The 24,213-nt window shown below is 35.6% G+C and overlaps 3 protein-coding genes and 1 pseudogene across 3 annotated transcripts; 3 read left to right on the top strand and 1 right to left on the bottom strand.

Moving 5' to 3' along the window:
* Positions 1–1,214: 1,214 nt before the first annotated feature.
* Positions 1,215–14,024, top strand: LOC144554674 (G-type lectin S-receptor-like serine/threonine-protein kinase SD2-5). Its single transcript, XM_078302988.1, has 2 exons — positions 1,215–3,894; positions 13,968–14,024. Exon 1 carries the CDS (start codon positions 1,262–1,264, stop codon positions 3,815–3,817), a length of 2,556 nt encoding a protein of 851 aa, XP_078159114.1. The 5' UTR covers positions 1,215–1,261; the 3' UTR covers positions 3,818–3,894; positions 13,968–14,024.
* Positions 11,229–12,614, top strand: LOC144553780 (epidermis-specific secreted glycoprotein EP1-like). Its single transcript, XM_078301976.1, has 2 exons — positions 11,229–11,466; positions 11,623–12,614. Exons 1-2 carry the CDS (start codon positions 11,229–11,231, stop codon positions 12,612–12,614), a joined length of 1,230 nt encoding a protein of 409 aa, XP_078158102.1.
* LOC144554675 (G-type lectin S-receptor-like serine/threonine-protein kinase SD2-5 pseudogene) lies at positions 12,773–14,024 on the top strand (annotated as a pseudogene).
* Positions 14,025–17,589: 3,565 nt separating this feature from the next.
* HMGS (hydroxymethylglutaryl-CoA synthase / HMG-CoA synthase / 3-hydroxy-3-methylglutaryl coenzyme A synthase) lies at positions 17,590–21,818 on the bottom strand. The gene is made up of 12 exons (XM_078302987.1): positions 21,488–21,818; positions 20,973–21,079; positions 20,508–20,640; positions 20,272–20,415; positions 19,822–19,980; positions 19,663–19,736; positions 19,488–19,563; positions 19,339–19,394; positions 19,130–19,217; positions 18,863–19,003; positions 18,437–18,586; positions 17,590–17,970 (listed from the first exon to the last, which is right to left on the bottom strand). The coding sequence occupies exons 1-12, from the start codon at positions 21,551–21,553 to the stop codon at positions 17,770–17,772; spliced, it is 1,395 nt and encodes a 464-aa protein (XP_078159113.1). The 5' UTR covers positions 21,554–21,818; the 3' UTR covers positions 17,590–17,769.
* Positions 21,819–24,213: the final 2,395 nt, after the last annotated feature.

Here is a 24,213-nt window from a genome sequence, read left to right as displayed (position 1 = left end):
TTGCAAGACAAGAGCGACTGTACAATATAATCCAAAGTATTCAAAGAAATATTTGCAAGACAAGAGCGACTGTGTAATATAATCTAAAATATTCAAAGAAATATTTGCAAGACAAGAGCGACTGTGTAATATAATCTAAAATATTCAAAGAAATATTTGCAAGACAACAGCGACTGTGTAATATAATCTAAAATATTCAAAGAAATATTTGCAAGACAATAGCGACTGTGTAATATAATCCAAGGTATTGAAAGAAATATTTGCAAGACAATAGCGAATGTGTAATATAATCCAAAGTATTCAAGAAATCTCTGCAAAGGCAACAATGATTGTTGAGATATTTTGTTCTTCTCCATTATACAGTCGGATAAAAATAAAATGGTGCCTCTGTTATCTCATTTCAACTAAGTTCTCTACATTAAGTAAGTTTCTTTTTTTCTTAAAACAAGAACTAGAAAATCTTGAAATTAAACTGAATAATGTAGAATTTCGCAGAGATCTTAATTTACTTATAAATTTTTTTATTAATTGATTTCTCTAAAATTCTACATTCTCATTCAAAAACAACAGTAGCGAATATTATTTCCTCCATTTCATAATAAGAGCCATGCACATCAATTATCCTTCTTTTTGTTGACTGTAGTTTTCTGATTTCTTTTCTGACAAAAAAAGTATATATGTAAAAAAATAATTAGGTAGGAAACAAAAAATAAGCTTTATTCAATTCAATTCAATTAAGAATGAGAATTCAATATTTCTTGCGCTCTTCAGTCAATTAAAGGTCAACTTTTATTAAGTAAAAGTTTCTTAACCAATTAATAATGTGCTTTTATGTTAGTTAATTGAGAATAAGAAGTAGCAGTTAAATTTTGATTTTGTTGTGCATCCTTTATATTTTTAGTTTTTTCGAAATAAATTTGTCACTGGATAATTACCAAAGAGAATTGGAAGAAAGCTATACATGGAAATCTTGATTAATGAGTCAATCGAACGGTCCAACTTTAAAAAAAATTGAAGTTAACCAACCTTTAAAAGAAAATGGAGATAGGCTCAGTAATAAAAAATGGAGATGCACCAAGCATTAAAAAAAAAAAAAAAAAAAAAAGCAATAAAGCAATAGAACAGTCCAAAAGGGCAATTATAAGGTTGTGGAATTGAACGGTCCAAAAGGCACCGTTCTTGAATGGTCCAAAATAGCAATAGAGGTTGCGGAATTGGATATGGGCAACACCATCTCTTTTGCTACAGAAGCAAACCAATAATGCTACCTCAAATGGCTTTTACTTATTCCCTTGTTGCCTTCGTTGCACTTCTCCAGTGCTTCCCTTTTGCTGTTCATCCACAACCTGAAAACTATCCCACAGCAATCGCTCCGTCAACATGGACCAACTTACCATATTTCCAACGGGCTTTTACTTTCAATGATAGTCAAACTATCCGTTCCATCCTCTTCCGGCTAAATGCAAATCACGGGATGTCATTTGCTACTGGGTTTTATTGCTTCCCACCCTGTAAGAGCTTTTTTCTCTCCATATACATCATACATGCATATAAAGATGATAATGGTGGCTATTTGTACGATTACTCCGACCGTCCACAAGTCATCTGGTCAGCAAATCGAGCCTGCCCTGTTAGTGAAAATGCCACACTTCAACTGACATCTAAAGATGGTCTAATCCTTCGTGACAGTGATGGTAGCCTAGTTTGGTCTACTGGCGGGTTGAATCAATCCGTGGCTGGTATTAACATCACGGAAGCTGGTAATCTAGTGCTCTTTGATATAAAAAATTACACAATCTGGCAATCTTTTGATCATCCGACTGATTGTCTAGTAATGGAGCAAACGCTAGCAGGAGGCATGAGGCTCATTGCCAATTCCTCTAGCACCGATTTGGCTGAAAGCCAACTTTATCTCACCATCCTTGCAGATGGTTTGTTTGCATTTGTCAATTCGGATTCCCCAATAGTGTACTACTATCAAATCGGCTACGCGTCAGATGGCACAATACTAGTGGGAAAGTCTATAAAGTTCAAGAACGGCAACCTGACTATGTTCTCCACGTTATCAAACACAGATGAGAGCACAATAATTTTTACATTTCCGCCTGCTAAATCAATACAGTACATGAGATTAGAGTCTGATGGACATTTAAGACTTTATGATTTTGATGAATTTCAATGGAAAATGGTGGTTGATGTGTTCAGTATGAGTGATGATTTTTATAAGAAATTGGATAACTGTGATTACCCAACAGTCTGTGGGCACTATGGAATTTGCAATAATGGACATTGCATTTGCCCAGGAACCTTAGGAAATTATTTTGTGCCGGTTGATGAGTGGCAACCAGAGCTTGGATGCTCCGCAGTTACTAATATAACTTGTCAAGATGTAAACAATCATCATCTGTTAGGCATTAACAATGTATCTTATTTCTACAGGGCTAACTATCAATTTTACAAAAATTATAGTGCTGACAGTGTAGCAACTGAAATAACTGAAGAGGAGCCTTGCAAAAAGGCATGTCTTAGAGATTGCAAATGTAAAGCTGTTCTGTTTCAGTATTATAATGGAGACTCAACTGGCAAATGTTTAACCCTACGAGAAGTTTATTCCCTTAAGAATCATCAACCGGAGGAACAATTTAACTATATTGCATATATAAAGGTGCAAGAGGGCCCTCCACTTCCTTCTAGTTCTAGAGTTGGGCTAGGAGCAATATTGGGTTCCACAATTGGAGCTCTGCTCTTTATTATCACCTTAATTAGTGTTTACATAGTGTGTTTGAGGAGATCTAAAGAAGAGCAAGATGAGGAAATCATCGAACAGTTACCAGGCATGCCAACTAGGTTCACTTTCGAAGACCTACGAGCAGCCACTGAAAGCTTTAACAAAATACTCGGAAAAGGTGGATTCGGTACTGTGTTCGAAGGAAGGTGGGGTGATAAGAGAATAGCAGTGAAACGTTTAGATAATGTCAGACATGGAAAGAAGGATTTCTTGGCGGAGGTTGAGACCATTGGAAGTATCCATCACATGAATCTAGTGAGGTTGATTGGTTTCTGTGCTGACAAGTTGAATAGGCTCTTAGTTTATGAGTATATGTGTAACGGGTCATTGGATCAGTGGATCTACTGCAGATATGGGAGAGTTCCTCTGGATTGGCCCATCAGGTTCAAAATTATAACCAATATAGCTAAGGATTTATGTTATCTTCATGAGGAATGCAGTCAAAAAATTGTACATTTCGATATAAAGCCGGAAAATATTCTTTTGGATGAGAATTTTCAAGCTAAAGTTGCTGACTTTGGGTTATCCAAGCTTATCGATAGGGATGTTAGCAGAGTAATGACCAAAATGCAGGGCACTCCTGGATATTTAGCACCTGAATGGCTGACAGCAATGGTCACTGAGAAGGTTGATGTTTACAGTTTTGGTGTGGTGGTAATGGAGATTCTATGTGGGAGAAGAAACCTTGATGATTCTCAGACCGAAGAGAATCGCCATCTGATTAAATTGTTAGAAGAAAAATCTAAGACCAGTGGATTATCATATTTGATTGACAATAATTTTGGTGATGTTGAATTATACAAGAAAGAAATTGTGCATGTTATGGAACTTGCAATGTGGTGCTTGCAATGGGATAGAACGCGAAGGCCTTCAATGTTAATAGTGGTTAAGGTTTTAGAGGGAGCGATGGAGGTTGAAACATCATTGGATTATAATTTTGTTTCTTCAATTTCAATGATTGCAAATATACCGCGCATAGTGGATAAGTCAACTTCCCTTCAAACTTCAATGTTATCTGGCCCTCGTTGAACTGCAATGGTGAGAAATGTGTTTCGGTAGTATTTAATTATAAGATGATTTTCTATTTTATGCATGTATGTTTAAAGGTATTAATGTTGTAATCTATGGATAATTTTATGCATGTTTGAAGCTATTATACTATTATTACTGTTATTTGTTTTATTTTTCAAATTGTTGACAGAAGCTGTCAAGTTATTATTTTTGTTACGTCAATATGTTTTATTGTCAGAAATAGAAATTCTTCACACAACAAAAGTAATTCTTTTGTAATCATCTAAAAGTAATTCTTTTCTCCAGCTCTCTCTCTCTCTCTCATTGACTCTCTCAGCTGATCCACTTCAATCCCAGCTGATGTATGGCTACAGTTAATTCTAAAAGTAATTCTTTTCTCTGACTCTCTCAGCTGATGTATGGCTAAAGTTAATCTAGTGATGCACTAGTCTCTCTCTCTCTCTCTCTCTCTCTCTCTCTCTGACTCTCACAGCTGGGGATAGGACGTTGGGCTTTAAGGACTGATTTTAATTGTCTTTAAAATAATAATCTTGTAAATAAAAATATTGGGCTTATCATAATTAATAAGTTAAGATATAATTATTAACATTAAAATATAGTAAAAATGTTGGGATTTTGAAAATAAAATTCAGCCAGCAGGCCAGGAAAAATATGAGCTGGGTGTTAGTTTTAAGCTAGTTGTGTCAAGTTAATTTTATTGTTTTATTTCTGAGTTATATTTTTGTAGCACCAATTATGGTGCAAAATTAGTTTTAGTAAGCAATTTTCTGTTTTGGTAGTTATGGATATGGCGTGGAAGAAAATGGAAAGCCACAACATATTTGTAAACTATTTTTTAGGTAAGTTTTAATTTGTTGTAATAGTGAGATGCTAATAAAAAGAAAGAAAACCCAGAAAATGGTGTAGCAGTTTTTTGCACCACAAAAAATTCTCTGTTGTTGTTCTGTGTTTACTGGTATTTGTTCTGAAACCAGCGTGGTGTGTTATGATCTGGGTCTGATATTTCCAAAATTTGGTATCAGAGCCTAGGCTGTTGAAGGTAATGGAAGATAAAACCGATGAGAAGAAGACCCAACCGCCGAAAGCAATGGCGAGAGGAGGTGTTGTGCCAATTCAGTATCCTATGCTAAGTGACACAAATTATGGCATGTGGGCTATAAAAATGAAGATCATCCTGCGAGCACTGGGTGTGTGGCAGGCAATAGAGGGTGAAGTACCGATCGAAGAAGATAAAGATCATGGCGCCCTGGCTGCAATCTCCCAGGTCGTGCCAGACAATGTAATGATGGCAATTGCGGAGAAGGGTTCAGCAAAGGAAGCATGGGAGGCCATCAAGGAGATGAGTGTAGGCGAGGACCGTGTCAGAAAAGCAAGGGCACAAGTTCTGAAACGGCAATTTGATCGTATTATCATGGAAGACTCTACAAATATTGTTGAGTTCTCTCAGAAACTCACCAGTATGGTGGGTGAAATCCGCTCCCTAGGAGTAGAATTGAAGGACAGTACGGTTGTTGAGAAATTGTTCAGTGCCGTACCGGATAGATTTCTCCCTATCATTGGTACGATAGAACAATGGGGAGATATGTCGGTTATGTCCATTACAGAGGCGATAGGACGGTTAAGGGTGTTTGAGGAGAATCTGAAGGGACGGCGAGATCGCAAGGAAGAAGAAGAGCAGGTGATGCTCACACGTGCACAATGGGAAGCACTGTCCATAAAAGAAAACAAGGGCAGTGAAGGTTCTGGCAGCGGGCATGGGTATAGCCAAGGAAGTGGGCGCGAAAATGATAAAGGAAAAAGGCCATATCGAAAGTTTGACAAATCCAAAATTAAGTGTTTTAACTGTTCAGAATATGGGCATTTTGCATCAGAGTGCCGCAAGCCCAAGAAGGAGAAGGCACTTGTGGCAGAGAAAGGAGATGATGAGCCCGCTCTACTAATGCTTGAAACCTGTGAACTGATGGAAACCAAGAAAGAAACAATTGGTGAAATAACACTCATGGAGGAGAACGTTCAACTCCATCTGCAAGTGGATGAGAAGGATGTTTGGTACCTTGACACAGGTGCTAGCAATCATATGACTGGTTGTAGGAAGTACTTCACCGAACTTGACACATCTATCGGAGGCACGGTCAAATTTGGTGATGGTTCGGCGGTGTCTATCGGTGGTCGAGGCACTGTACTAATTGAGGGTCGCACAGGTGAACACAAGGCACTAACCGATGTGTACTACATACCGAAGCTGACCAGCAACATCATAAGTTTGGGTCAACTCGAGGAGCGCGGATGCAAAGTCGTGTTGGAAGACGGCTACCTGCGTGTGTTTGATAGAAAGGGAAAATTGCTGGTTCGAGTCGAGAGAGCAAGGAACAGATTGTACATCCTTAATCTCAATCTTGCACAGCCAGTGTGTTTGATGGCACGCCTCGACAACGATGCTTGGAGATGGCACGCACGCTATGGGCACCTAAACTTCCAAGCGCTGCGCAAACTAGGCCAGGAGGGCTTGGTTGAAGGCCTTCCGCTGGTTAACCATGTAGAACAGTTGTGCGATGGTTGTCTAGCTGGAAAACAACGCAGCAAACCATTCCCACAAGAGGCAAATTTCAGAGCAAGCGGGGTGTTGGAACTAGTACATGGTGATCTGTGCGGGCCCATCACACCTTCAACTGCGGGTGACAACAAGTACTTTCTACTGATGGTTGATGACTATAGTAGATACATGTGGATTGCACTGTTGAAATCCAAAGATATGGCATTTCAAGCATTCAAGGAGATCAAGGTGGCGGCTGAAGTAGAAACAAATACAAAGTTGAAAGCGTTCCGCACTGACCGGGGAGGTGAATTCAAGTCAAATGAATTCATTGCCTATTGCAAGCAGATGGGCATCAAAAGATACTTGACTGCCCCTTATACTCCTCAGCAAAATGGGGTGGTCGAGCGAAGGAACCAGACAGTTGTTTCCATGGCACGCAGCATGATGAAGAGTATGAAAATGCCTGCAAAATTTTGGGGAGAAGCTGTAATGACCGCGGTGTATATACTGAACCGTGCGCCAACTAAAAGTGTGATTGGGATGACGCCGTACGAAGCATGGCACAAGCGAAAGCCGACAGTACATCATATGCGCACGTTTGGATGTGTGGTGCATGTGAAAGAAGTAAATGGCCACATCAGAAAATTCGAAGCCCGCAGCTGTCCGATGGTGTTCATTGGATATGAGAGCGGTTCGAAGGCATACCGTGTGTATGATCCCTCCACCAGAAAGGTAACTATAACACGTGATATTATATTTGAGGAGGAGAAGGCGTGGGACTGGGGTATGATGCAAGATGCAGAGGAAATTCCAACAGATGATGTGTTTCATGTAAACTATGAACAAGCTATATCTGTAGGCAGCGATGAGAGCATCGGTGAACATGAACTACAGCAGACACCGCCCACTCCAACACACAGTGTAGTACAAGAGGAGGAAGGTGAATCAGAGGGAGAAACAACACCGGAGTCATCCTCAGCACATGGCATAATTGAGGAACCAACTTCATCATGGGAAGCCCCGGTAAGAATGCGAAATTTGCATGAAATTTACGATGTGACCGAACCAATGCAACTTGAATATTCTGGCCTTTGCTTGCTGGGCACAGAAGAGCCAACAAGCTTCCTGGATGCTGACAAAGAGGAAAGTTGGAGGTGCGCCATGCAGGAAGAGATCGACTCTATCCGCAACAATCAAACATGGAGTTTAGAAGATCCTCCTGTTGGCCAGCGAGTCATAGGACTCAAATGGATATATAAAGTGAAGAAGGATCCTGATGGAAAGGTGTTGAAACACAAAGCACGCTTAGTAGCAAAGGGGTATGTGCAAAAACAAGGTATCGATTTTGAAGAAGTGTTCGCACCGGTCGCAAGAATTGAAACAGTGAGATTACTCATTGCACTAGCAGCTCAAGAAGGATGGCGGCTACATCACATGGATGTTAAGTCGGCGTTTTTAAATGGAGAATTAGAAGAAGAAGTATATGTAAAACAGCCGCCTGGTTTTGAGGAGAAGGGAAGTGAACATAAAGTATTGAAGTTGCACAAAGCCTTGTACGGTTTAAAACAGGCTCCAAGAGCTTGGAACTCAAAATTAGACAGCACAATGTTGTCACTGGGTTTTGAGAGAAGCCCATTTGAGCATGCTGTATACAAAAAGGGCAAAGGGGAGAATTGTCTCCTTGTTGGTGTGTACGTGGATGATTTGGTTATTACAGGAAGTAATGAGGAAGAAGTTGGAAAATTCAAGCAGCAGATGAAGGAGATTTTTAAGATGAGTGATCTAGGCTTATTGAGTTACTATCTTGGCATAGAAGTTCATCAATTGCCAAATGGTATCTCATTTTGCCAAGAGGCATTTGCAAAAAGGATTCTTCAAGAATGTGGTATGGCAGATTGCAATCCAACTCAAGCCCCGATGGAAGCAAGGCTCAAATTGAGTAAGAAAAGCTCTTCACCACCAGTGAATCAAACCACGTACAGAAGCATTGTGGGTAGCTTGCGATATCTCACAAACACTAGGCCAGATCTAGCCTATTCAGTTGGCATTGTGAGCAGATACATGGAGTCACCAAAAACCGAACATATGGCTGCTGTAAAACAGATACTGAGGTATGTTAAAGGAACGTTTGGTATGGGCTGTCACTATGAGAGAAGAAAAGCAGGAGTGAAACTGTGTTTGGTGGGTTACAGTGATAGTGATATGGCCGGCGATGTAGATGATCGTAAAAGTACAACTGGAGTCGTTTTTTTCTTGGGCTCTAATCTGATCAGCTGGTTGTCAAGGAAGCAACTGGTGGTTGCACTATCCTCATGTGAAGCAGAGTATATAGCAGCAGCATCTGCGGCGTGTCAGGGAGTTTGGTTAGGATCTCTTCTTGCGGATCTCTTGAACCAAAACACTGACAAGGTGATGATCAACATCGACAACAAGTCCACTATTTCTCTGTGTAAGAATCCAGTACACCATGACAGAAGTAAACATATCGATACACGTTTTCATTACATAAGGGAATGTGTAGAAGAAGGGAAGATTATGGTCGAGCACGTTGGGACGAATGATCAGCTTGCGGACATTCTAACTAAGCCTTTGGGAAGATTAAAGTTTATTGAAATGAGGGAAAGGATTGGACTGCGTATTGTGAAGAAGACACAACAAGCTTAGGGAAGTGAATGTTAGTTTTAAGCTAGTTGTGTCAAGTTAATTTTATTGTTTTATTTCTGAGTTATATTTTTGTAGCACCAATTATGGTGCAAAATTAGTTTTAGTAAGCAATTTTCTGTTTTGGTAGTTATGGATATGGCGTGGAAGAAAATGGAAAGCCACAACATATTTGTAAACTATTTTTTAGGTAAGTTTTAATTTGCTGTAATAGTGAGATGCTAATAAAAAGAAAGAAAACCCAGAAAATGGTGTAGCAGTTTTTTGCACCACAAAAAATTATCTGTTGTTGTTCTGTGTTTACTGGTATTTGTTCTGAAACCAGCGTGGTGTGTTCTGATCTGGGTCTGATATTTCCAACACTGGGCTGGTCAGAGACAGTAAAAACTTGGAGGTGCAAATGGATTGGATACTATTTGACGGTATCTAGCTCCGTATTCGAAAATTCAATACAGATATCCGAATATATGTATGTACGGAGAAGAATATGGATATAATTTTAAATTTTAATTATTTGTATTCGAATAGTAGATATGTACTACATAATTTATTACTAGTACCAAACCCGTGCGTTGCAACGGAGACATTATAAGAAACAAATATATTAATGAAAATAATAATTATCTAAAAATTAAAACACATGTTAATAGAAAATTTATATGATTATGTATTTTTAATTAACTTTAATCGTGATCTCTGATAACAATTTGATGATGTGATGATTCTTTATTTTTAAGTACCAATGATATCAAATAATAGCTCGATTCGAATCTAATATCAAATATCATACAACAATTCAATATCAACATATAATATGATATAAAAAAACATAAATAAAAAGTGTTATCGTGTGTATGTATAGGATATATATATACACACACACACACACACATATTATAAGAAAAATATATATTCACACACACGTTCCAATTTATATTCTTCTTTGTTTTCAATTTAGAATACACACACACACACACATACACAAATTGATATATTCTATATTGAAAATATATTCTAAATTGCCCACACCAATATGTATAGAAACAAAGAAAGAGAAGTAAGGAAATTAAAAAAAAATGATTTCCATTGTGATCTGTATAGAAACGAAGAAATAAGGAAATAATAAGTAAGAAAATGGAAGGTGGAGTCTTCTCAATTGAAGAGGAGAAATATGGAAATAAAGAAATAAGGAAACAGATAAATATATCGCTAAATTTCAGAATTTATTCAATTTTAATTGTAACTTATCGTGTGGCAGCACATGTGGGGAGTATGTTTTTAACTAAATTTAGACTTTTATACATAAAAGAGATGCATTTAATCAAAAGAAGACAAATTATGTAATTGGAGAGCTGAGATCAAATTCGAAGTTTCATCTCTCAATCGTAGCCGTTGGCGGATCGGACACCCAACGTGTTTAATAATATAATGGAGATATATTATGAAAAAAATATGTATATATCTATAGATATCTGATCTGTATCTGTTTAATATTCAATTTGTATCTGTATCCGTCTAATATCTAATCCATAACCGTCTTCCAAATATAAAAGCGCATACAGATATGGTTTTATCACTATTTGATCCGTATTCGATCCATTTGCACTCCTGTAAAAACTGTTTTCTTTCTAAATATATATATATGACAAATTCTGGAATGGACTAAAAAAAATTTGGACCATCCATACAATCAAGATCAAACGGTTCAGATATTTTGTAAGGATCAAAACTCTCCATTAAATTTAACGGAAATACTTTTCGGAAGGGTAAAATAGGCATCAAAATATAACAGCGAATGTCTTATTCGCTTTCGCTCTTTCTGAAATATATTTCGCCGCTTCATTCCTAAGCGCCGCTGCTATGACTTCCTGAGACAGCTTCGATCCTGCGCAATTCATGGTACCAACCATCATGGAAATCTATACATGGAAATCTTGCTTAATGAGTCAATCGAACGGTCCAACCTTTAAAAAAAATGGAGATAGGCACCAACCTTCTACAATGATTGGGTCATAATAAAAATGGAGAGGCACCAACCATCAAAAAAAAGAGCAATGGAACGGTCCAAAAGGGCAATTATAAGGTGGTGGAATTGAACGGTCCAAAAAGCATCGTTCTTGAATGGTCCAAAATAGCAATAGAGGTTGTGGAATTGGATATGGGCAATACCATCTCTTTTGCTACAGAAGCAAACCAATAATGCTACCTCAAATGGCTTTTACTTATTCCCTTGTTGCCTTCGTTGCACTTCTCCAGTGCTTCTCTTTCTCTGTTAATTCACAACCTGAAAACTATCCCACTACAATCGCTCCGTCAACATGGACCAACTCACCAGATCATCAACTGGATTTTACTTTCAATGATAGTCAAACTGTCCATTCCATCCTCTTCCGGCTAAACGCAAATCACGGGATGTCATTTGTTACTGGGTTTTACTGCTTCCCACCCTGTAAGAGTTTTTTTCTCTCCATATACATCATACATACATATAAAGATGATAATGGTGGCTATTTGTACGATTACTCCAACCGTCCACAAGTCATCTAGTCAGCAAATCGAGCCCAACCTGTTAGTGAAAATGCCATACTTCAACTATCATCTAAAGATGGTCTAACCCTTCGTGATAGTGATGGTAGCCTTGTTTGGTCTACTAGCAGGTTGAATCAATCTGTGGCCGGTATTAACATCACAGAAGCTGGTAATCTGGTGCTCTTTGATATAAATAATTCTACAATCTGGCAATCTTTTGACCATCCAACTGATTGTATAGTAATGGGGCAAACGCTGGCACGAGGCATGAGGCTCATTGCCAATTCCTCTAGCACTGATTTGGCTGAAAGCCAACTTTATCTCACCATCCTTGCAGATGGTTTGTTTGCATTTGTCAATTTGGATTCCCCAGTGGTGTACTACTCTATAGTCTATATCACGTCAAATGACAATGTACAAGTGGAAAGGTCTATAAAGTTCATGAACGGTAGCCTGACTATGTTCTCCACGTTATCAAACACAAATAAGGGCACAATTATTCTTACATTTCCACCTGCTAAATCAATACAGTACATGAGACTAGAGTCTGATGGACATTTAAGACTTTATGATTTTGATGAATTTCAATGGAAAATGGTGGTTGATGTGTTCAATATGGGTAATGATTTTGATAGCAAATTGGATAACTGTGATTACCCAACAGTCTGTGGGCACTATGGAATTTGCAATAATAGACATTGCATCTGCCCAGGAACCTCAGGAAATTATTTTGTACCAGTTGATGAGTGGCGACCGGAGCTTGGATGCTCCGCAGTTACAAATATAACTTGTCAAGATGTAAACAATCACCATTTATTAGGCCTTAACAATGTATCTTATTTCTATAGTGCTGACAATCCGTTTTTGGGAAAGTATAGTGTTGATAGTGTTGCATCTAATATAACTGAAGAGGAGCCTTGCAAAAAGGCTGGTCTTAGAGATTGCACATGTAAAGCTGTTTTGTTTCAGTATTATAATAGCGACTCAACTGGCAAATGTTTAACACTACTGTTTATTCCCTTAAGAATCATCAACCTGAGGACCAATTTAACTCTACTGCATATATAAAGGTGCAAGAGGGCCCTCTACTACCTTCTAGTTCCAAAGTTAGGCTAGGAGCAATATTGGGTTCCATAGTTGGAGCTCTGCTCTTTATTATCACCTTAATTAGTGTTTACATAGTGTGTTTGAGGAGATCTAAAGAAGAGCAAGACGAGGAAATCATCGAACTGTTACCAGGCATGCCAACTAGGTTCACTTTTGAAGACCTACGAGCAGCCACTGAAAGCTTTAACAAAATACTCGGAAAAGGAGGATTCGGTACTGTGTTCGAAGGAAGGTGGGGTGATAAGAGAATAGCAGTGAAACGTTTGGATAATGTCGGACATGAAAAGAAGGATTTCTTGGTAGAGGTTCAGACCATTGGAAGTATTCATCACATGAATCTGGTGAGGTTGATCGGTTTCTGCGCTGACAAGTTGAATAGGCTCTTAGTTTATGAGTATATGTGTAACGGGTCATTGGATCAGTGGATCTACTGTAGATATGGGAGAGTTCCTCTGGATTGGCCCATCAGGTTCAAAATTATAACCAATATAGCTAAGGATTTATGTTATCTTCATGAGGAATGCAGTCAAAAAATTGTACATTTCGATATAAAGCCGGAAAATATTCTTTTGGATAAGAATTTTCAAGCTAAAGTTGCTGACTTTGGGTTATCCAAGCTTATCGATAGGGATGTTAGCAGAGTAATGACCAAAATGCAGGGCACTCCTGGATATTTAGCACCTGAATGGCTGACAGCAATGGTCACTGAGAAGGTTGATGTTTACAGTTTTGGTGTGGTGGTAATGGAGATTCTATGTGGGAGAAGAAACCTTGATGATTCTCAGACCGAAGAGAATCGCCATCTGATTAAATTGTTAGAAGAAAAATCTAAGACCAGTGGATTATCATATTTGATTGACAATAATTTTGGTGATGTTGAATTATACAAGAAAGAAATTGTGCATGTTATGGAACTTGCAATGTGGTGCTTGCAATGGGATAGAACTAAAAGGCCTTCAATGTTAATAGTGGTTAAGATTTTAGAAGGAGCGATGGAGGTTGAAACATCATTGGATTATAAATTTGTTTCTTCAATTCCATTGATTGCGAGTATATCTAGCATAGTGGATCAGTCAGATCCCCTTCCAACTTCAATGTTGTCAGGTCCTCGATGAAATTGTATGATCATTTGTTCTAAGCATTTAGCCTCTCAGCTGAAAGATTTCTTGGAGCAGTCGTTGAACTGCATTGGTGAGAAGTGTATTTCAATACTTAGTATTTATTTAATTATAAGATTGTTTTCTATTTTATGCATGTATATTTGAAGTAATACTATTGTAATATATGGGTGATTTTATGCTTGTATGTTTGTAGGTATAACTATTGTTATGTATGGATAATTTTATGCATGTATGTTTGAATGTATTACTATATTGTTATGTCAATTTGTTTTATTGTCCAGAAAAAAAAAGTCTTGGGTACTGTTATTTCCACCTAGAAAATCACCCCTTATTTTATGTTTGAGGAGGGTTCAAATGCCTCCATGTTTTTGTGCCTCCATCATGCCTCCATCTCTCTCCATCATTTTCAAAGTTCAAGCAGTCGATCCGAACCGCTCAACCTAACCTCCATACTAAAATATGTTTGGAGACCAAATTTTATATTTTTAGGAATTTTTTTACTATTTTTTTAGATAGGTACAAAATCAGTAAATCTGAACCATCTAAAAACAGTATTTTTGTACCTATCTAAAAATATAGTAAAAAAATTTCCAAAAATATAAAATTTGGTCTCCAAATATATTTTAGTATGGAGGTTAGGTTGAGCGGTTCGGATCGACTGTTTGAACTTTGAAAATGATGGAGAAAGATGGAGGCACAAAAACATGAAGGCATTTGAACCCTCCTCTTTATGTTTATACTCATATATAGCTGTTTCTTTTTTTGGCAAAAAGGCACAAAGCCCATTTCAATTATTCAATAATCCAGTCATTCAGACATTTAGTAATCTTATCATCTCTAAAACTGTAAACTCAAATAGTCTTAGTTGGGCATGTATGTTTGAAGGTATTACTATTGTTATGTTAGTTTGTTTTATTGTCCGGAAAAGAAATCTTGGATGTTAATTTCCAATGAGAAAACCGCCTCCTTATTTCATATTAATGATGGTAGATTAGCTATTTCTATTTTGGGAAAAAAAAAAAAGGTACAAAGCCCATTTCAGTTATTCAGTAATCTCTAAAACTGGAACCTGAATTGAAAACACAAATACTCTTAGTTGTGAAGAACACAGTTGATGTTTTGAGCCTTGCTCACTGCTGTAATGCTTTTGAGATGGTGAATTGGGCATTGTTTTATACATTGTTGTACCAGTACCCAGTGTACCTAAAGTCCTAAACACTGGTATCAGCGTCTTTAATTAGAACGAATAGATGATGGATTTTTTTATGAATTTGGTTCATAACAAAATATGTGTAGCTCTTATCGAATTGTTGAACATATTTTGTTATGAATTTGGTTCATTTAAATTACCAATATTTTTTTCTCTTCTGTTTATTTTTGGGTCCTGTATTCTAACAAAATAAGTATAACAGCAAACATTTTTTTTGTAATTGGGGATAACTGAAAACTATAAATAAGATTTTAATCACTGCATATAGCATTCATTAATTATATCTTTATTGGATTCTTTTGGAATCCAATAAAATTGCTGACAGCTTTCTATTATAATATTTACATGCTCAGTGGAAATTTTGAAAGAGAAAGGCAGCTCAGTAGATTAAAAAAAATTCAATAACTTACTATAACTAATGAAATTAAATGCGAAAGGGCAAAGTCATTACAAATTTGTGTACCAGTTATGATACATTTATAAATAAATTATGAATGAGTATCAATTTACCCCCAAGAGATCAATAAATTATGAAAAAGCCCATAGTCATTAGAAATATATGGAATTCTATAATACACCCTTTAATCATATTTCCAAAAGATGGTCTTCAGTATATATCAGATACCAGAGAAAAGTTTACCAGATGTCAATTGACAAGATTACAGCAAGGTCTTACAAAGAGGAGAATGATGCAACTCTGTGCCATAAGCCCATAACCATTGCTATGATTAAGGAAAGCTTTGTGCTTCAGATAAAGAAAATAAAGCATTATGGGTTTTATTTTGGGCCCAGAAATGAGGCCCAATAATTTTACCTGTCAAATAAAGAAAACTAAAATTAGGAAATGATGACTGCGCAGTGAGGTGCTCATATGAACGGAGGAAAATTGCTTTGGGGTGAGGAAGTTACAAAAATAGTCCTTAAAATATCAGTATTTATCATTTGAATATTTTATTTTTCAATAACATTAGGTCCCTGAAGTTATTAACTTGTACCAAATCAATCATAGTGTTAATATATGTTTCAATAATAAATAAATTATGTAGTTCTAAGATGACATGAATGTGGATAGTAATATATTCATATAACCAATAGAAATAGTTGGTGATTAATACGTTCACATAATTGGTTACCCTATTGTTCACATAAATATATATATACAAGTCATTTTTATTGATAATATCAATGATGACCCTATTGTATATCAAAATTTCTATCTACAATGGAATCTATATTATCAAATAAGCATCGTACTATTAATCTGCACTATGTATTACAGTTAATGAGTTAATGAACAACAATTAAATAGGTGTGTGTGCTGTGTATCAAAGTTAAAAACTTGTGAGTTGTGTGATCTACCCAACTTCACATAAAATTTCTTCATTGGTTGAATTTTATGTTGTTAAATAAGCAATACTCTATAAGATATATAAACAAAATAAACATTCTTTGAGAACTAAGGAAATGGGAATTCAGGGGAAAAAATAAGAAAGAAAAAATGCTTGAGCATTTTATCTTTCTTTGAGTAATCTTGTTGGGTAAAAATGATGGATAAATAAATTAAATTGAATTTCCAATTCGTGACATTTCACATAACAAATATTCCATAACATGTGCTATAATACAGTCGTTATAAATATATATGTCAGAATTTGCTTGAACCTTGTTGGGTAAAAATGATGGATAAATAAATTAAATTGAATTTCCAATTTGTGACATTTCACATAACAAATATTCCATAACATGTGCTATAATACAGTCGTTATAAATATATATGTCAGAATTTGCTTGAACATCTAACAATATCAAGGCAATTTGAAGTTGCATTTATTGTCAAAGAATTATCAAGAACTGTATTTATCAAATATACGTCAATTATGCATGCATAATTAGTGTAGGTATATTTGCTCCTTAAATGACCACATGTCATGAACAGATCATAGTAGAATATAATATAGCAAAATTCAAAAGCAGCCTCTAACTATTGAGTCACTGAAAGCAACAGGAGAATCTGAGATGTGCTTCAACTGGTAACAAACAAGATATGTAGGTCACGTGCATCCATGTGTTGTCAATTTAGTTTGCACATGGTACCTGATACCACCTCACCTACCCCCTCCTAAACTATCCTAGCATTAAATGCCCATAGCACCTTCAACGCAGGTATGGGTTCTTAGTAATAATGAACAGTATGACATGTAATTGGCTTTAGGGTACCAGTACTACAGTATCATTTTGGTCCCTACTGGTACCACTCTGTACCTCTCAAAATTTCAGTCAAGCTAAACGGCTAGAATTCTGAAGCCCATACCTGTCAACTCAATTATGGGTTCTTAGTAGTAATGAACAGTATAAAATGTATTTTGCTTTAGTGTAACAGTACGACAGTATCATTTCAATCCCTAGTGATACCTGTCAAAGTCAAGCAGAATTGCCAGAAATATGAAAACCGTCCCAGTCAACCCACTTATGGGTTCTTAGTAATAATGAACTACTATGAAAATGTACTTTGCTTTAGTGTACCAGTACTACAGTATCATTTCAGTCCCTACTGGTATCACCCCGTACCTGTCAAAATTTCAATCAAACTTAACAGCCAAAAATCTGAAACAACACTACGGGTTATTGAAGCATGCTATTAAACAGTACTGTTTATTTAAACTTCAGCTAGAAAGTGCTTAAAAGAACATAGCACAAATCATAGAATTGAAAAAACATCAGCAATATGAAAAATCATTGCCCCGTGCCGTGCATGCACCGCAAATAGAATTGCATAGTGTGAAATTCAATGACCGTTTGCAATTTTGGGTGCGTCCTTTGCCTCTTCTCCTTTCTTCTTGTAAAATCTCCGGTACAAGGCATCGACATTTGTCAGATAATAGGTACCGGGAGATAACACGCTTGTGTCGTTGTTTGTTTCAAAATCATTGCCACCGTACCGGTGCTCATTCAGCTTCAGTGTCTCCAGAAACTTCTCAGGTGAAACCTATAATAAAACAAGAAAATCACAAGTGTTATTTATGCCCTTGTATTTTTGTTCTTTTCTCTTTTGTGTAATTATTTAAGCTTTTTTACAGGTAACACCTAAAAGTTTTTGTAAACACAACTCAAGGATAGAAAATTTTCATGTCTGCAAAGCCCAAGTCTTTCAAAACATATCATATAACAAATGCCTAATTAGAGTGAAATATTGACAATTTATCTCCTTACCATAAAAAAAAAAATTAAAAAATATTTTAAGCCTACAATTGACTAAATTTCAACCAAAATTTTTTAACATACTGGCTCTCTAATTCAAAATAATGTTCAAAGAGATTTCACCACGTATATAAAAATCCATGTAATTAAGATATTTTTGCGTAGCCATCTTTTAATCAAAATGCCGCCTAAGTTTCAGATGTGATAAAGCATTGGTATAATTTATAGAGAGAGAGAGAGAGAAATTTAATGACCTCATGTCTTGACTTGAGTTTCCCCGATACATCAAGAACAGAAGCAATGTTAGAGAGAGTGAAAGGATGTTGCGCCTTTTTAGCCTTCAAAGAGAAAACTGTAGCCGTCATGCCACTCCCATAAGAGAACATCATTATTCTCTGACCTTCCTATAAAAATGCAATATTTGCATTAAAACCAAGCATTTATTTGGATTTATAGAGTTTGGCTAGTGTGCTATCTAGATTCTATAGTATAAGACATCACGTGCTATCGCCACGAAAAACATAGTGATCAAAAAACGAAGATTAATAAGTTAATTGAAACAGTCATTTTTCATCACCTTTATACCACTTGACTTTATACTAAATGAATTCGAAAATTTATAAATTTTGCATGTAAACATGTCGCTATATATTGATAGAGAAAAAGGAATGATTAATTACCAGAGTGGCATGCTTGTTGTGAATAACTGATAGAAGCGCGGCATAGAGAGATGCAGTGTACATGTTACCTACTTGCTTTGGCACTAGCGTAGAGGGGCCCACTTTTGCATCATACAAAGCTTTTGCCACTTGTTGAGAAGTCTATACAAAGCATTGTTATCGTCACCATTAAATAATCAGTTTGGAGAAATTAATAACAGGAGAGAAAAGGAATTTAATTGTTTGTTCGCAAAAAAAAAAAAAAAAAAAAAAAAATCGGAGAATAACCTTTTCTAGGTCACGGCTTTGGTAACTTTCGTCTCCGACCAGATCAGCAAAGGGCTTGAGTTTTTCAATTGCATCCTGATCAACCGTGCTAAATTAAAAAAAAAAAATAGAGAGAGAAATCAGACAAAAAAAAAGATACATTAATAGCTTCCCCAATGAATTCTATGGTAAAAAAAAAACCATTTTTTTTAAAATAATAATTAAAAAACCTGCAATTGTGCAAGACGTCATTGTAGTAGACCCGAGCAAAGCTTTTCTGTACAAGCTATTTAAAGAGAGAGAGAGATTGTTTCATATAATTTGGTCCAAAATATTATGTGGTAGAGAAGTACAATAATTAATTAATATGCATAGCTACCTTGTTATAGGGAGAATGGAACACGCAATAATCAGCATCGGCAACTGAGAATTGCTTTCCCTCAAACTTTTCAAATCTATTACCAAAAATGGAAATATCCCAAAAAATTAATTACCACACTGGTACAAACATAAGAATCAAGAATGATAAATGATTATAATATAACAAGGTTTACTTTTCACAGAAACGCTGGTAGCACTTGTCAACTGCCATGAGATAGCAAGTTTGAGAAAGCTTCCCATCTACAACCTAAACATAATATAACATTTATGAAAAATTGCAAAATAGCCATCATAAAATTATAAAATTTATAAATTAGCGAGTGAAAACTAACTGGGTATTCACTGGCAAGCTTGGGCTTGTAAAAATCATAGACATGGGCCATATGTGAAGCCCTATATTTACTTTCAAAAGCAATAGGTGCATTTGGCCCGATTAGCATTGCAATAGCAGCGGCCCCACCAGTTGGCCTTGCAGGTCCCTCAGCATAGACCTAATAAAGAAGTATATTTAGAGAGAAGATATACAAGGAATTCATAATTTAGTAGTTACCAGAAAACAGTTATTTTCCTAAGACATATTTGCCCCTTCCACAACCTTTGCATAAACCATTAGGGTTTAGTGATTTAGAAAAATGCAACAGATAAATAGAAAGGCAACAGTGAATAAAATGAAGATGAATATAAATTAGAGAAGAACAATTTTAATCTCATGGGTCAAAAAGATATTAATTAATGTCAATTCTAGGGTTTTTATGCAAACCCTGGATGATTTTGATACTTACTGCACTATCAGTACAAACAACTAGGCCGTAGCGGCCATCCCAGGAGTTACTCTCAACCCAATTCACGCAATTAAATAAGGCAGCAGTCCCACCATAGCATGCATTGCTCGAGTCAACTCCCTCTATGTCAGTATTGCCATGCTCCTGCCATTTTTTAAAAATAAAAATTTGTGTTTAATCTCCATAACTGTAAAAATTGTAGTTATGTATATATCATGGGGTGTTAAATAAACTACCTCAAAAATTTGCATGAGCCAGGTTTTGATCGATTTGCTCTTGTCAATGACAGTCTCACTACCAACTTCGAGACGGCCGATCATTTTCGGGTCGATTTTGTAATTTTTTAGAAGGTTACTGACAACTGTCAAGCTACAATTCATAGAAACAAATTAAGTTAGCATGAGGCCTTAAACAAATGTAGAAAATGTTGCTTTGACAATAATAATGGCACGTTATATTAAAATCAATACTTTTGAATAGGTAGAAAATCAATTTTGAATGGTCTATAATTTTTAGATCAAGAGATTTTCTACCTATCTAAAAAAAATAGTAAAAAAATTCTAAAAAATGTAAAATTTGATCTACAAGTACATTTTCATATGAAGATCTATTTGAACTTTAAAAATGAACATATTGATCAATAGTACGGACCAAAATGCACTATGCATAGTACAATAGCCTCATCCAAACAATACATTTACCTCATAGAAATTACGTCTTCGACCTCTGTGCAAAATGCCATGCAATCCTGTCCGAGACCAATTGTATACTTCCCCTTGCTTGCTCCATCATGAGCCTCTAGTGCTTCCTAAAAAAGTTGAAAAAATCAAAATTATTATTTTCTGGTAATTAGTTCCTTCCCTTGCAAGTTATAATTTTAGTACTGGATTTAAGGTTTTAACAGTATTCTGGTAAATCGAACAATTTCATTTTAAAAATTGAAAGCAATTTCACAAGAGATTTAGATGCTAACAACTCTTAAAACCCCTTACTGAGGTAAAAGGAAAGGGTTTTAAAATCTCCTTTTTGACAAAAGTTTCCATCTTTAGCACAAACCAGGAAAAAAATAGAGAATCTTTGATCCAAATCTGTACAAACTGAACTTACTGATGACCGACAAAATGAAAAAAAGCTATCAAATTAAACCTCAGAAACATCCAAAATGTCAAAAAAACAAAACCAGCATTCCACCTCGAAATTAGCAAGAAAATCATACCTGCTTAACGAAAGAAGGAGGGAAATACATATCCATGGCGAGAATTCCCACATCTTTCCGATCCATTTTCTCTCTCTTTTTCTTCTCTTCCCTTCTCTCTTTCTCTTCTCTTCTCTCTCTGAACCGCTTGCTCTGTAAGAGGAGAGAATTATGGTTTTATTTTGGGCCCTGAAGGAAGAAATGAGGCCCGGCTATTTAACTTAAATTGAATTCTTAACTCTGAGTTAAATCAAATTTTGAGTTACGATCTAAATCGTCAGATTGAAATTTACACGAATATTAAAGTCCCCGAGTTCTGATCGGACGGTGAAAATATAAATATAAATGGTGCGTTACTGCAGAGATCCTGATTCACTAAAATTAGGAAATGATGACTGCACAGTGAGGTGTTTAATTTTTGTCTGTTAGCATTCCGTGACTGAATTCGCATCCTCTGAGGTATCTCATATTTTGCGTGATTTATAGGAAAAATATCAACTGATGAAATGCGTTCTGCACGAATCTCTAAGCTCAAATAATACTGGTGCCCGCGCGATGCCCGAATAGGCGTCGGACATGTTGGTCACGCAAAATGTGAGGTAACTCAGAGGATACGCACTCCCGTGATGTTTGGGTAAAGATTTTAACAGAGGATTTTGGACTTGGTACAGCGCAGTGACTACAAAATCGAAGGAGCACTTCATATGTTTGGTTCTCTGCATGAAGCTAAGACTACTCTGTTAAAATCCTTACGACGGAGGCATGCTTGGTAGTTGGCAAAACTGTTTTTAACACTGTTTTCCAGATTTGTACATAACAAAGAGTGAGTCTATGGTACTATACATATTACGATTTGGCACCGTGCTACGGCTCTATATTCGAGTTTTCAAATCCTAACGGTCGATCCGAACCGTTCATCTTGTTCTCCGTATTAATATGTGTTTGGAGACCAAATTTTACATTTTTTGAAATTTTTTTACTATTTTTTTAGATTTATTGAAAATCACTGTTTTTGGATGGTCCAGAATTTTCAGATCAAGTGATTTTCTAAATATCTAAAAAAATAGTAAAAAAATTTCAAAAAATGTAAAATTTGATCTCCAAACACATATTAATATGGAGAACAAGATGAACGGTTCGGATCGACCGTTAGAATTTGAAAACTCGAATATAGAGCCGTAGCACGGTAACAACCCGTGATATGCATAGTACCATAGACTCACTCCATAACAAATGTTAAAATTATATAATAATACTTAAAACAATAATATTTTATTATTTTCATCTTAATGTTTCAAATTTACTATTTCGTCCCTGAAGTTATCAACTTGTACCTAATCAATCATACTGTTAAATTTTGTTTCAGAAATAAATGAATTATTGAATGTTGATTATTGGTAATTAATTTCATTTTGAAGAAAAAGATAGTTGGTAATTAACTTATATGATGACATAAATATGTATGTCATTTTTATTGATGATGTGATTTTATGAAAGAGATTAGATGGCATCAATCATCATGATAATGATATGGTAGTAGGTTTTGCACCTTTTTTTTTTCTTAATCAAATTTTACTAACAAGGATCAATTTAATACAAATTGATAAATGTAGGATCAAAATGATATTTATGTAATTTACTCATAATAAAAAAACACAAAAAAACAAAACAAAAATTGCTGATGCATGCACTCTGTGTTTTGTGCTGTGTATCTAAGTGAAAATCTTGTGATCTAACTAACTTTAGGTAAATTTCTCTATTAGTAGTTGAGGATGAAAATATTAACAGTGTTGTTCTTACTTCACGCAGTGTACGGACAATAGAGGTAAGATGGAAAATCATATAACTCGTGCATTGTATGAAGTCAAAACAGTGATGTCAATATCTCTACTGGTTGATGAACTTCATATTTATTATGTCTCTAGATGTCAAATTATGACATAATTAACATGTATTGTACAATCTTTGAATATTTGTCTGAATTTGCTTTAATATCTAACAAATATCAATCAACCAATTGGAAGTTGCATATATTGCCAAAGAAATTAATGTCAAGAAGAATTGTCTTTATGAAATATGCATGCATAGTATATATGACCAAAGATACATTGGAGAGGTTGGCAAATATTAGAGTAATTAATTTCAACAACATTCCAAATTATTGGTCTATAACATGACATTGGATGTTGAAAAACAATCTATATAATCTAATTATAGTATATTTCTTAAAAAAAAAATGATTGATTATCATATGTGTTTGATTTTTATAGATCGATTATACAAAAACTCGCAAATGAAATCTCTAGAGACGAGATGTGATTTTATCACTATCCATTCTGTATCTATTATCGGGTCTGTATCCGTCATGTTTTCACCTCTAATTGATCCTATATATATTTAACCCCCATAGTTTTATTATACAAAAACTCGCAAATGAAATCCCTATAGAGGAGATGATATTTCCAACTTTGATGCTATTGTAATCAGTGTTGTAAATAATGGTATATGTTTGTCAGACGAACAGTGTATCATCAAGCAATTAATTCATAATAATCGGGTATAATTGAGAATAATCAGCCGATTAATCGAAAAAATCCATAACAGTTTGATCGCCGCCAACTACTAATCGACCGATTAATCAACTTAAACTGTGGTTTTTTACAACACCTATTGTATTTGATTCTATAATTTTCTTTCATTTCCTTTTAATATTCCTTTAATTTTAACCACCAATGTTAAATTTATAA

The sequence above is a fragment of the Carex rostrata genome, chromosome 5, assembly GCF_964058835.1.
Source record: "Carex rostrata chromosome 5, lpCarRost1.2, whole genome shotgun sequence".
Classification (NCBI taxonomy): domain Eukaryota; kingdom Viridiplantae; phylum Streptophyta; class Magnoliopsida; order Poales; family Cyperaceae; genus Carex; species Carex rostrata.
The sequence above is the reverse complement of the archived record's forward strand: the minus strand, read 5'-3'. Positions and strand labels throughout refer to the sequence as shown.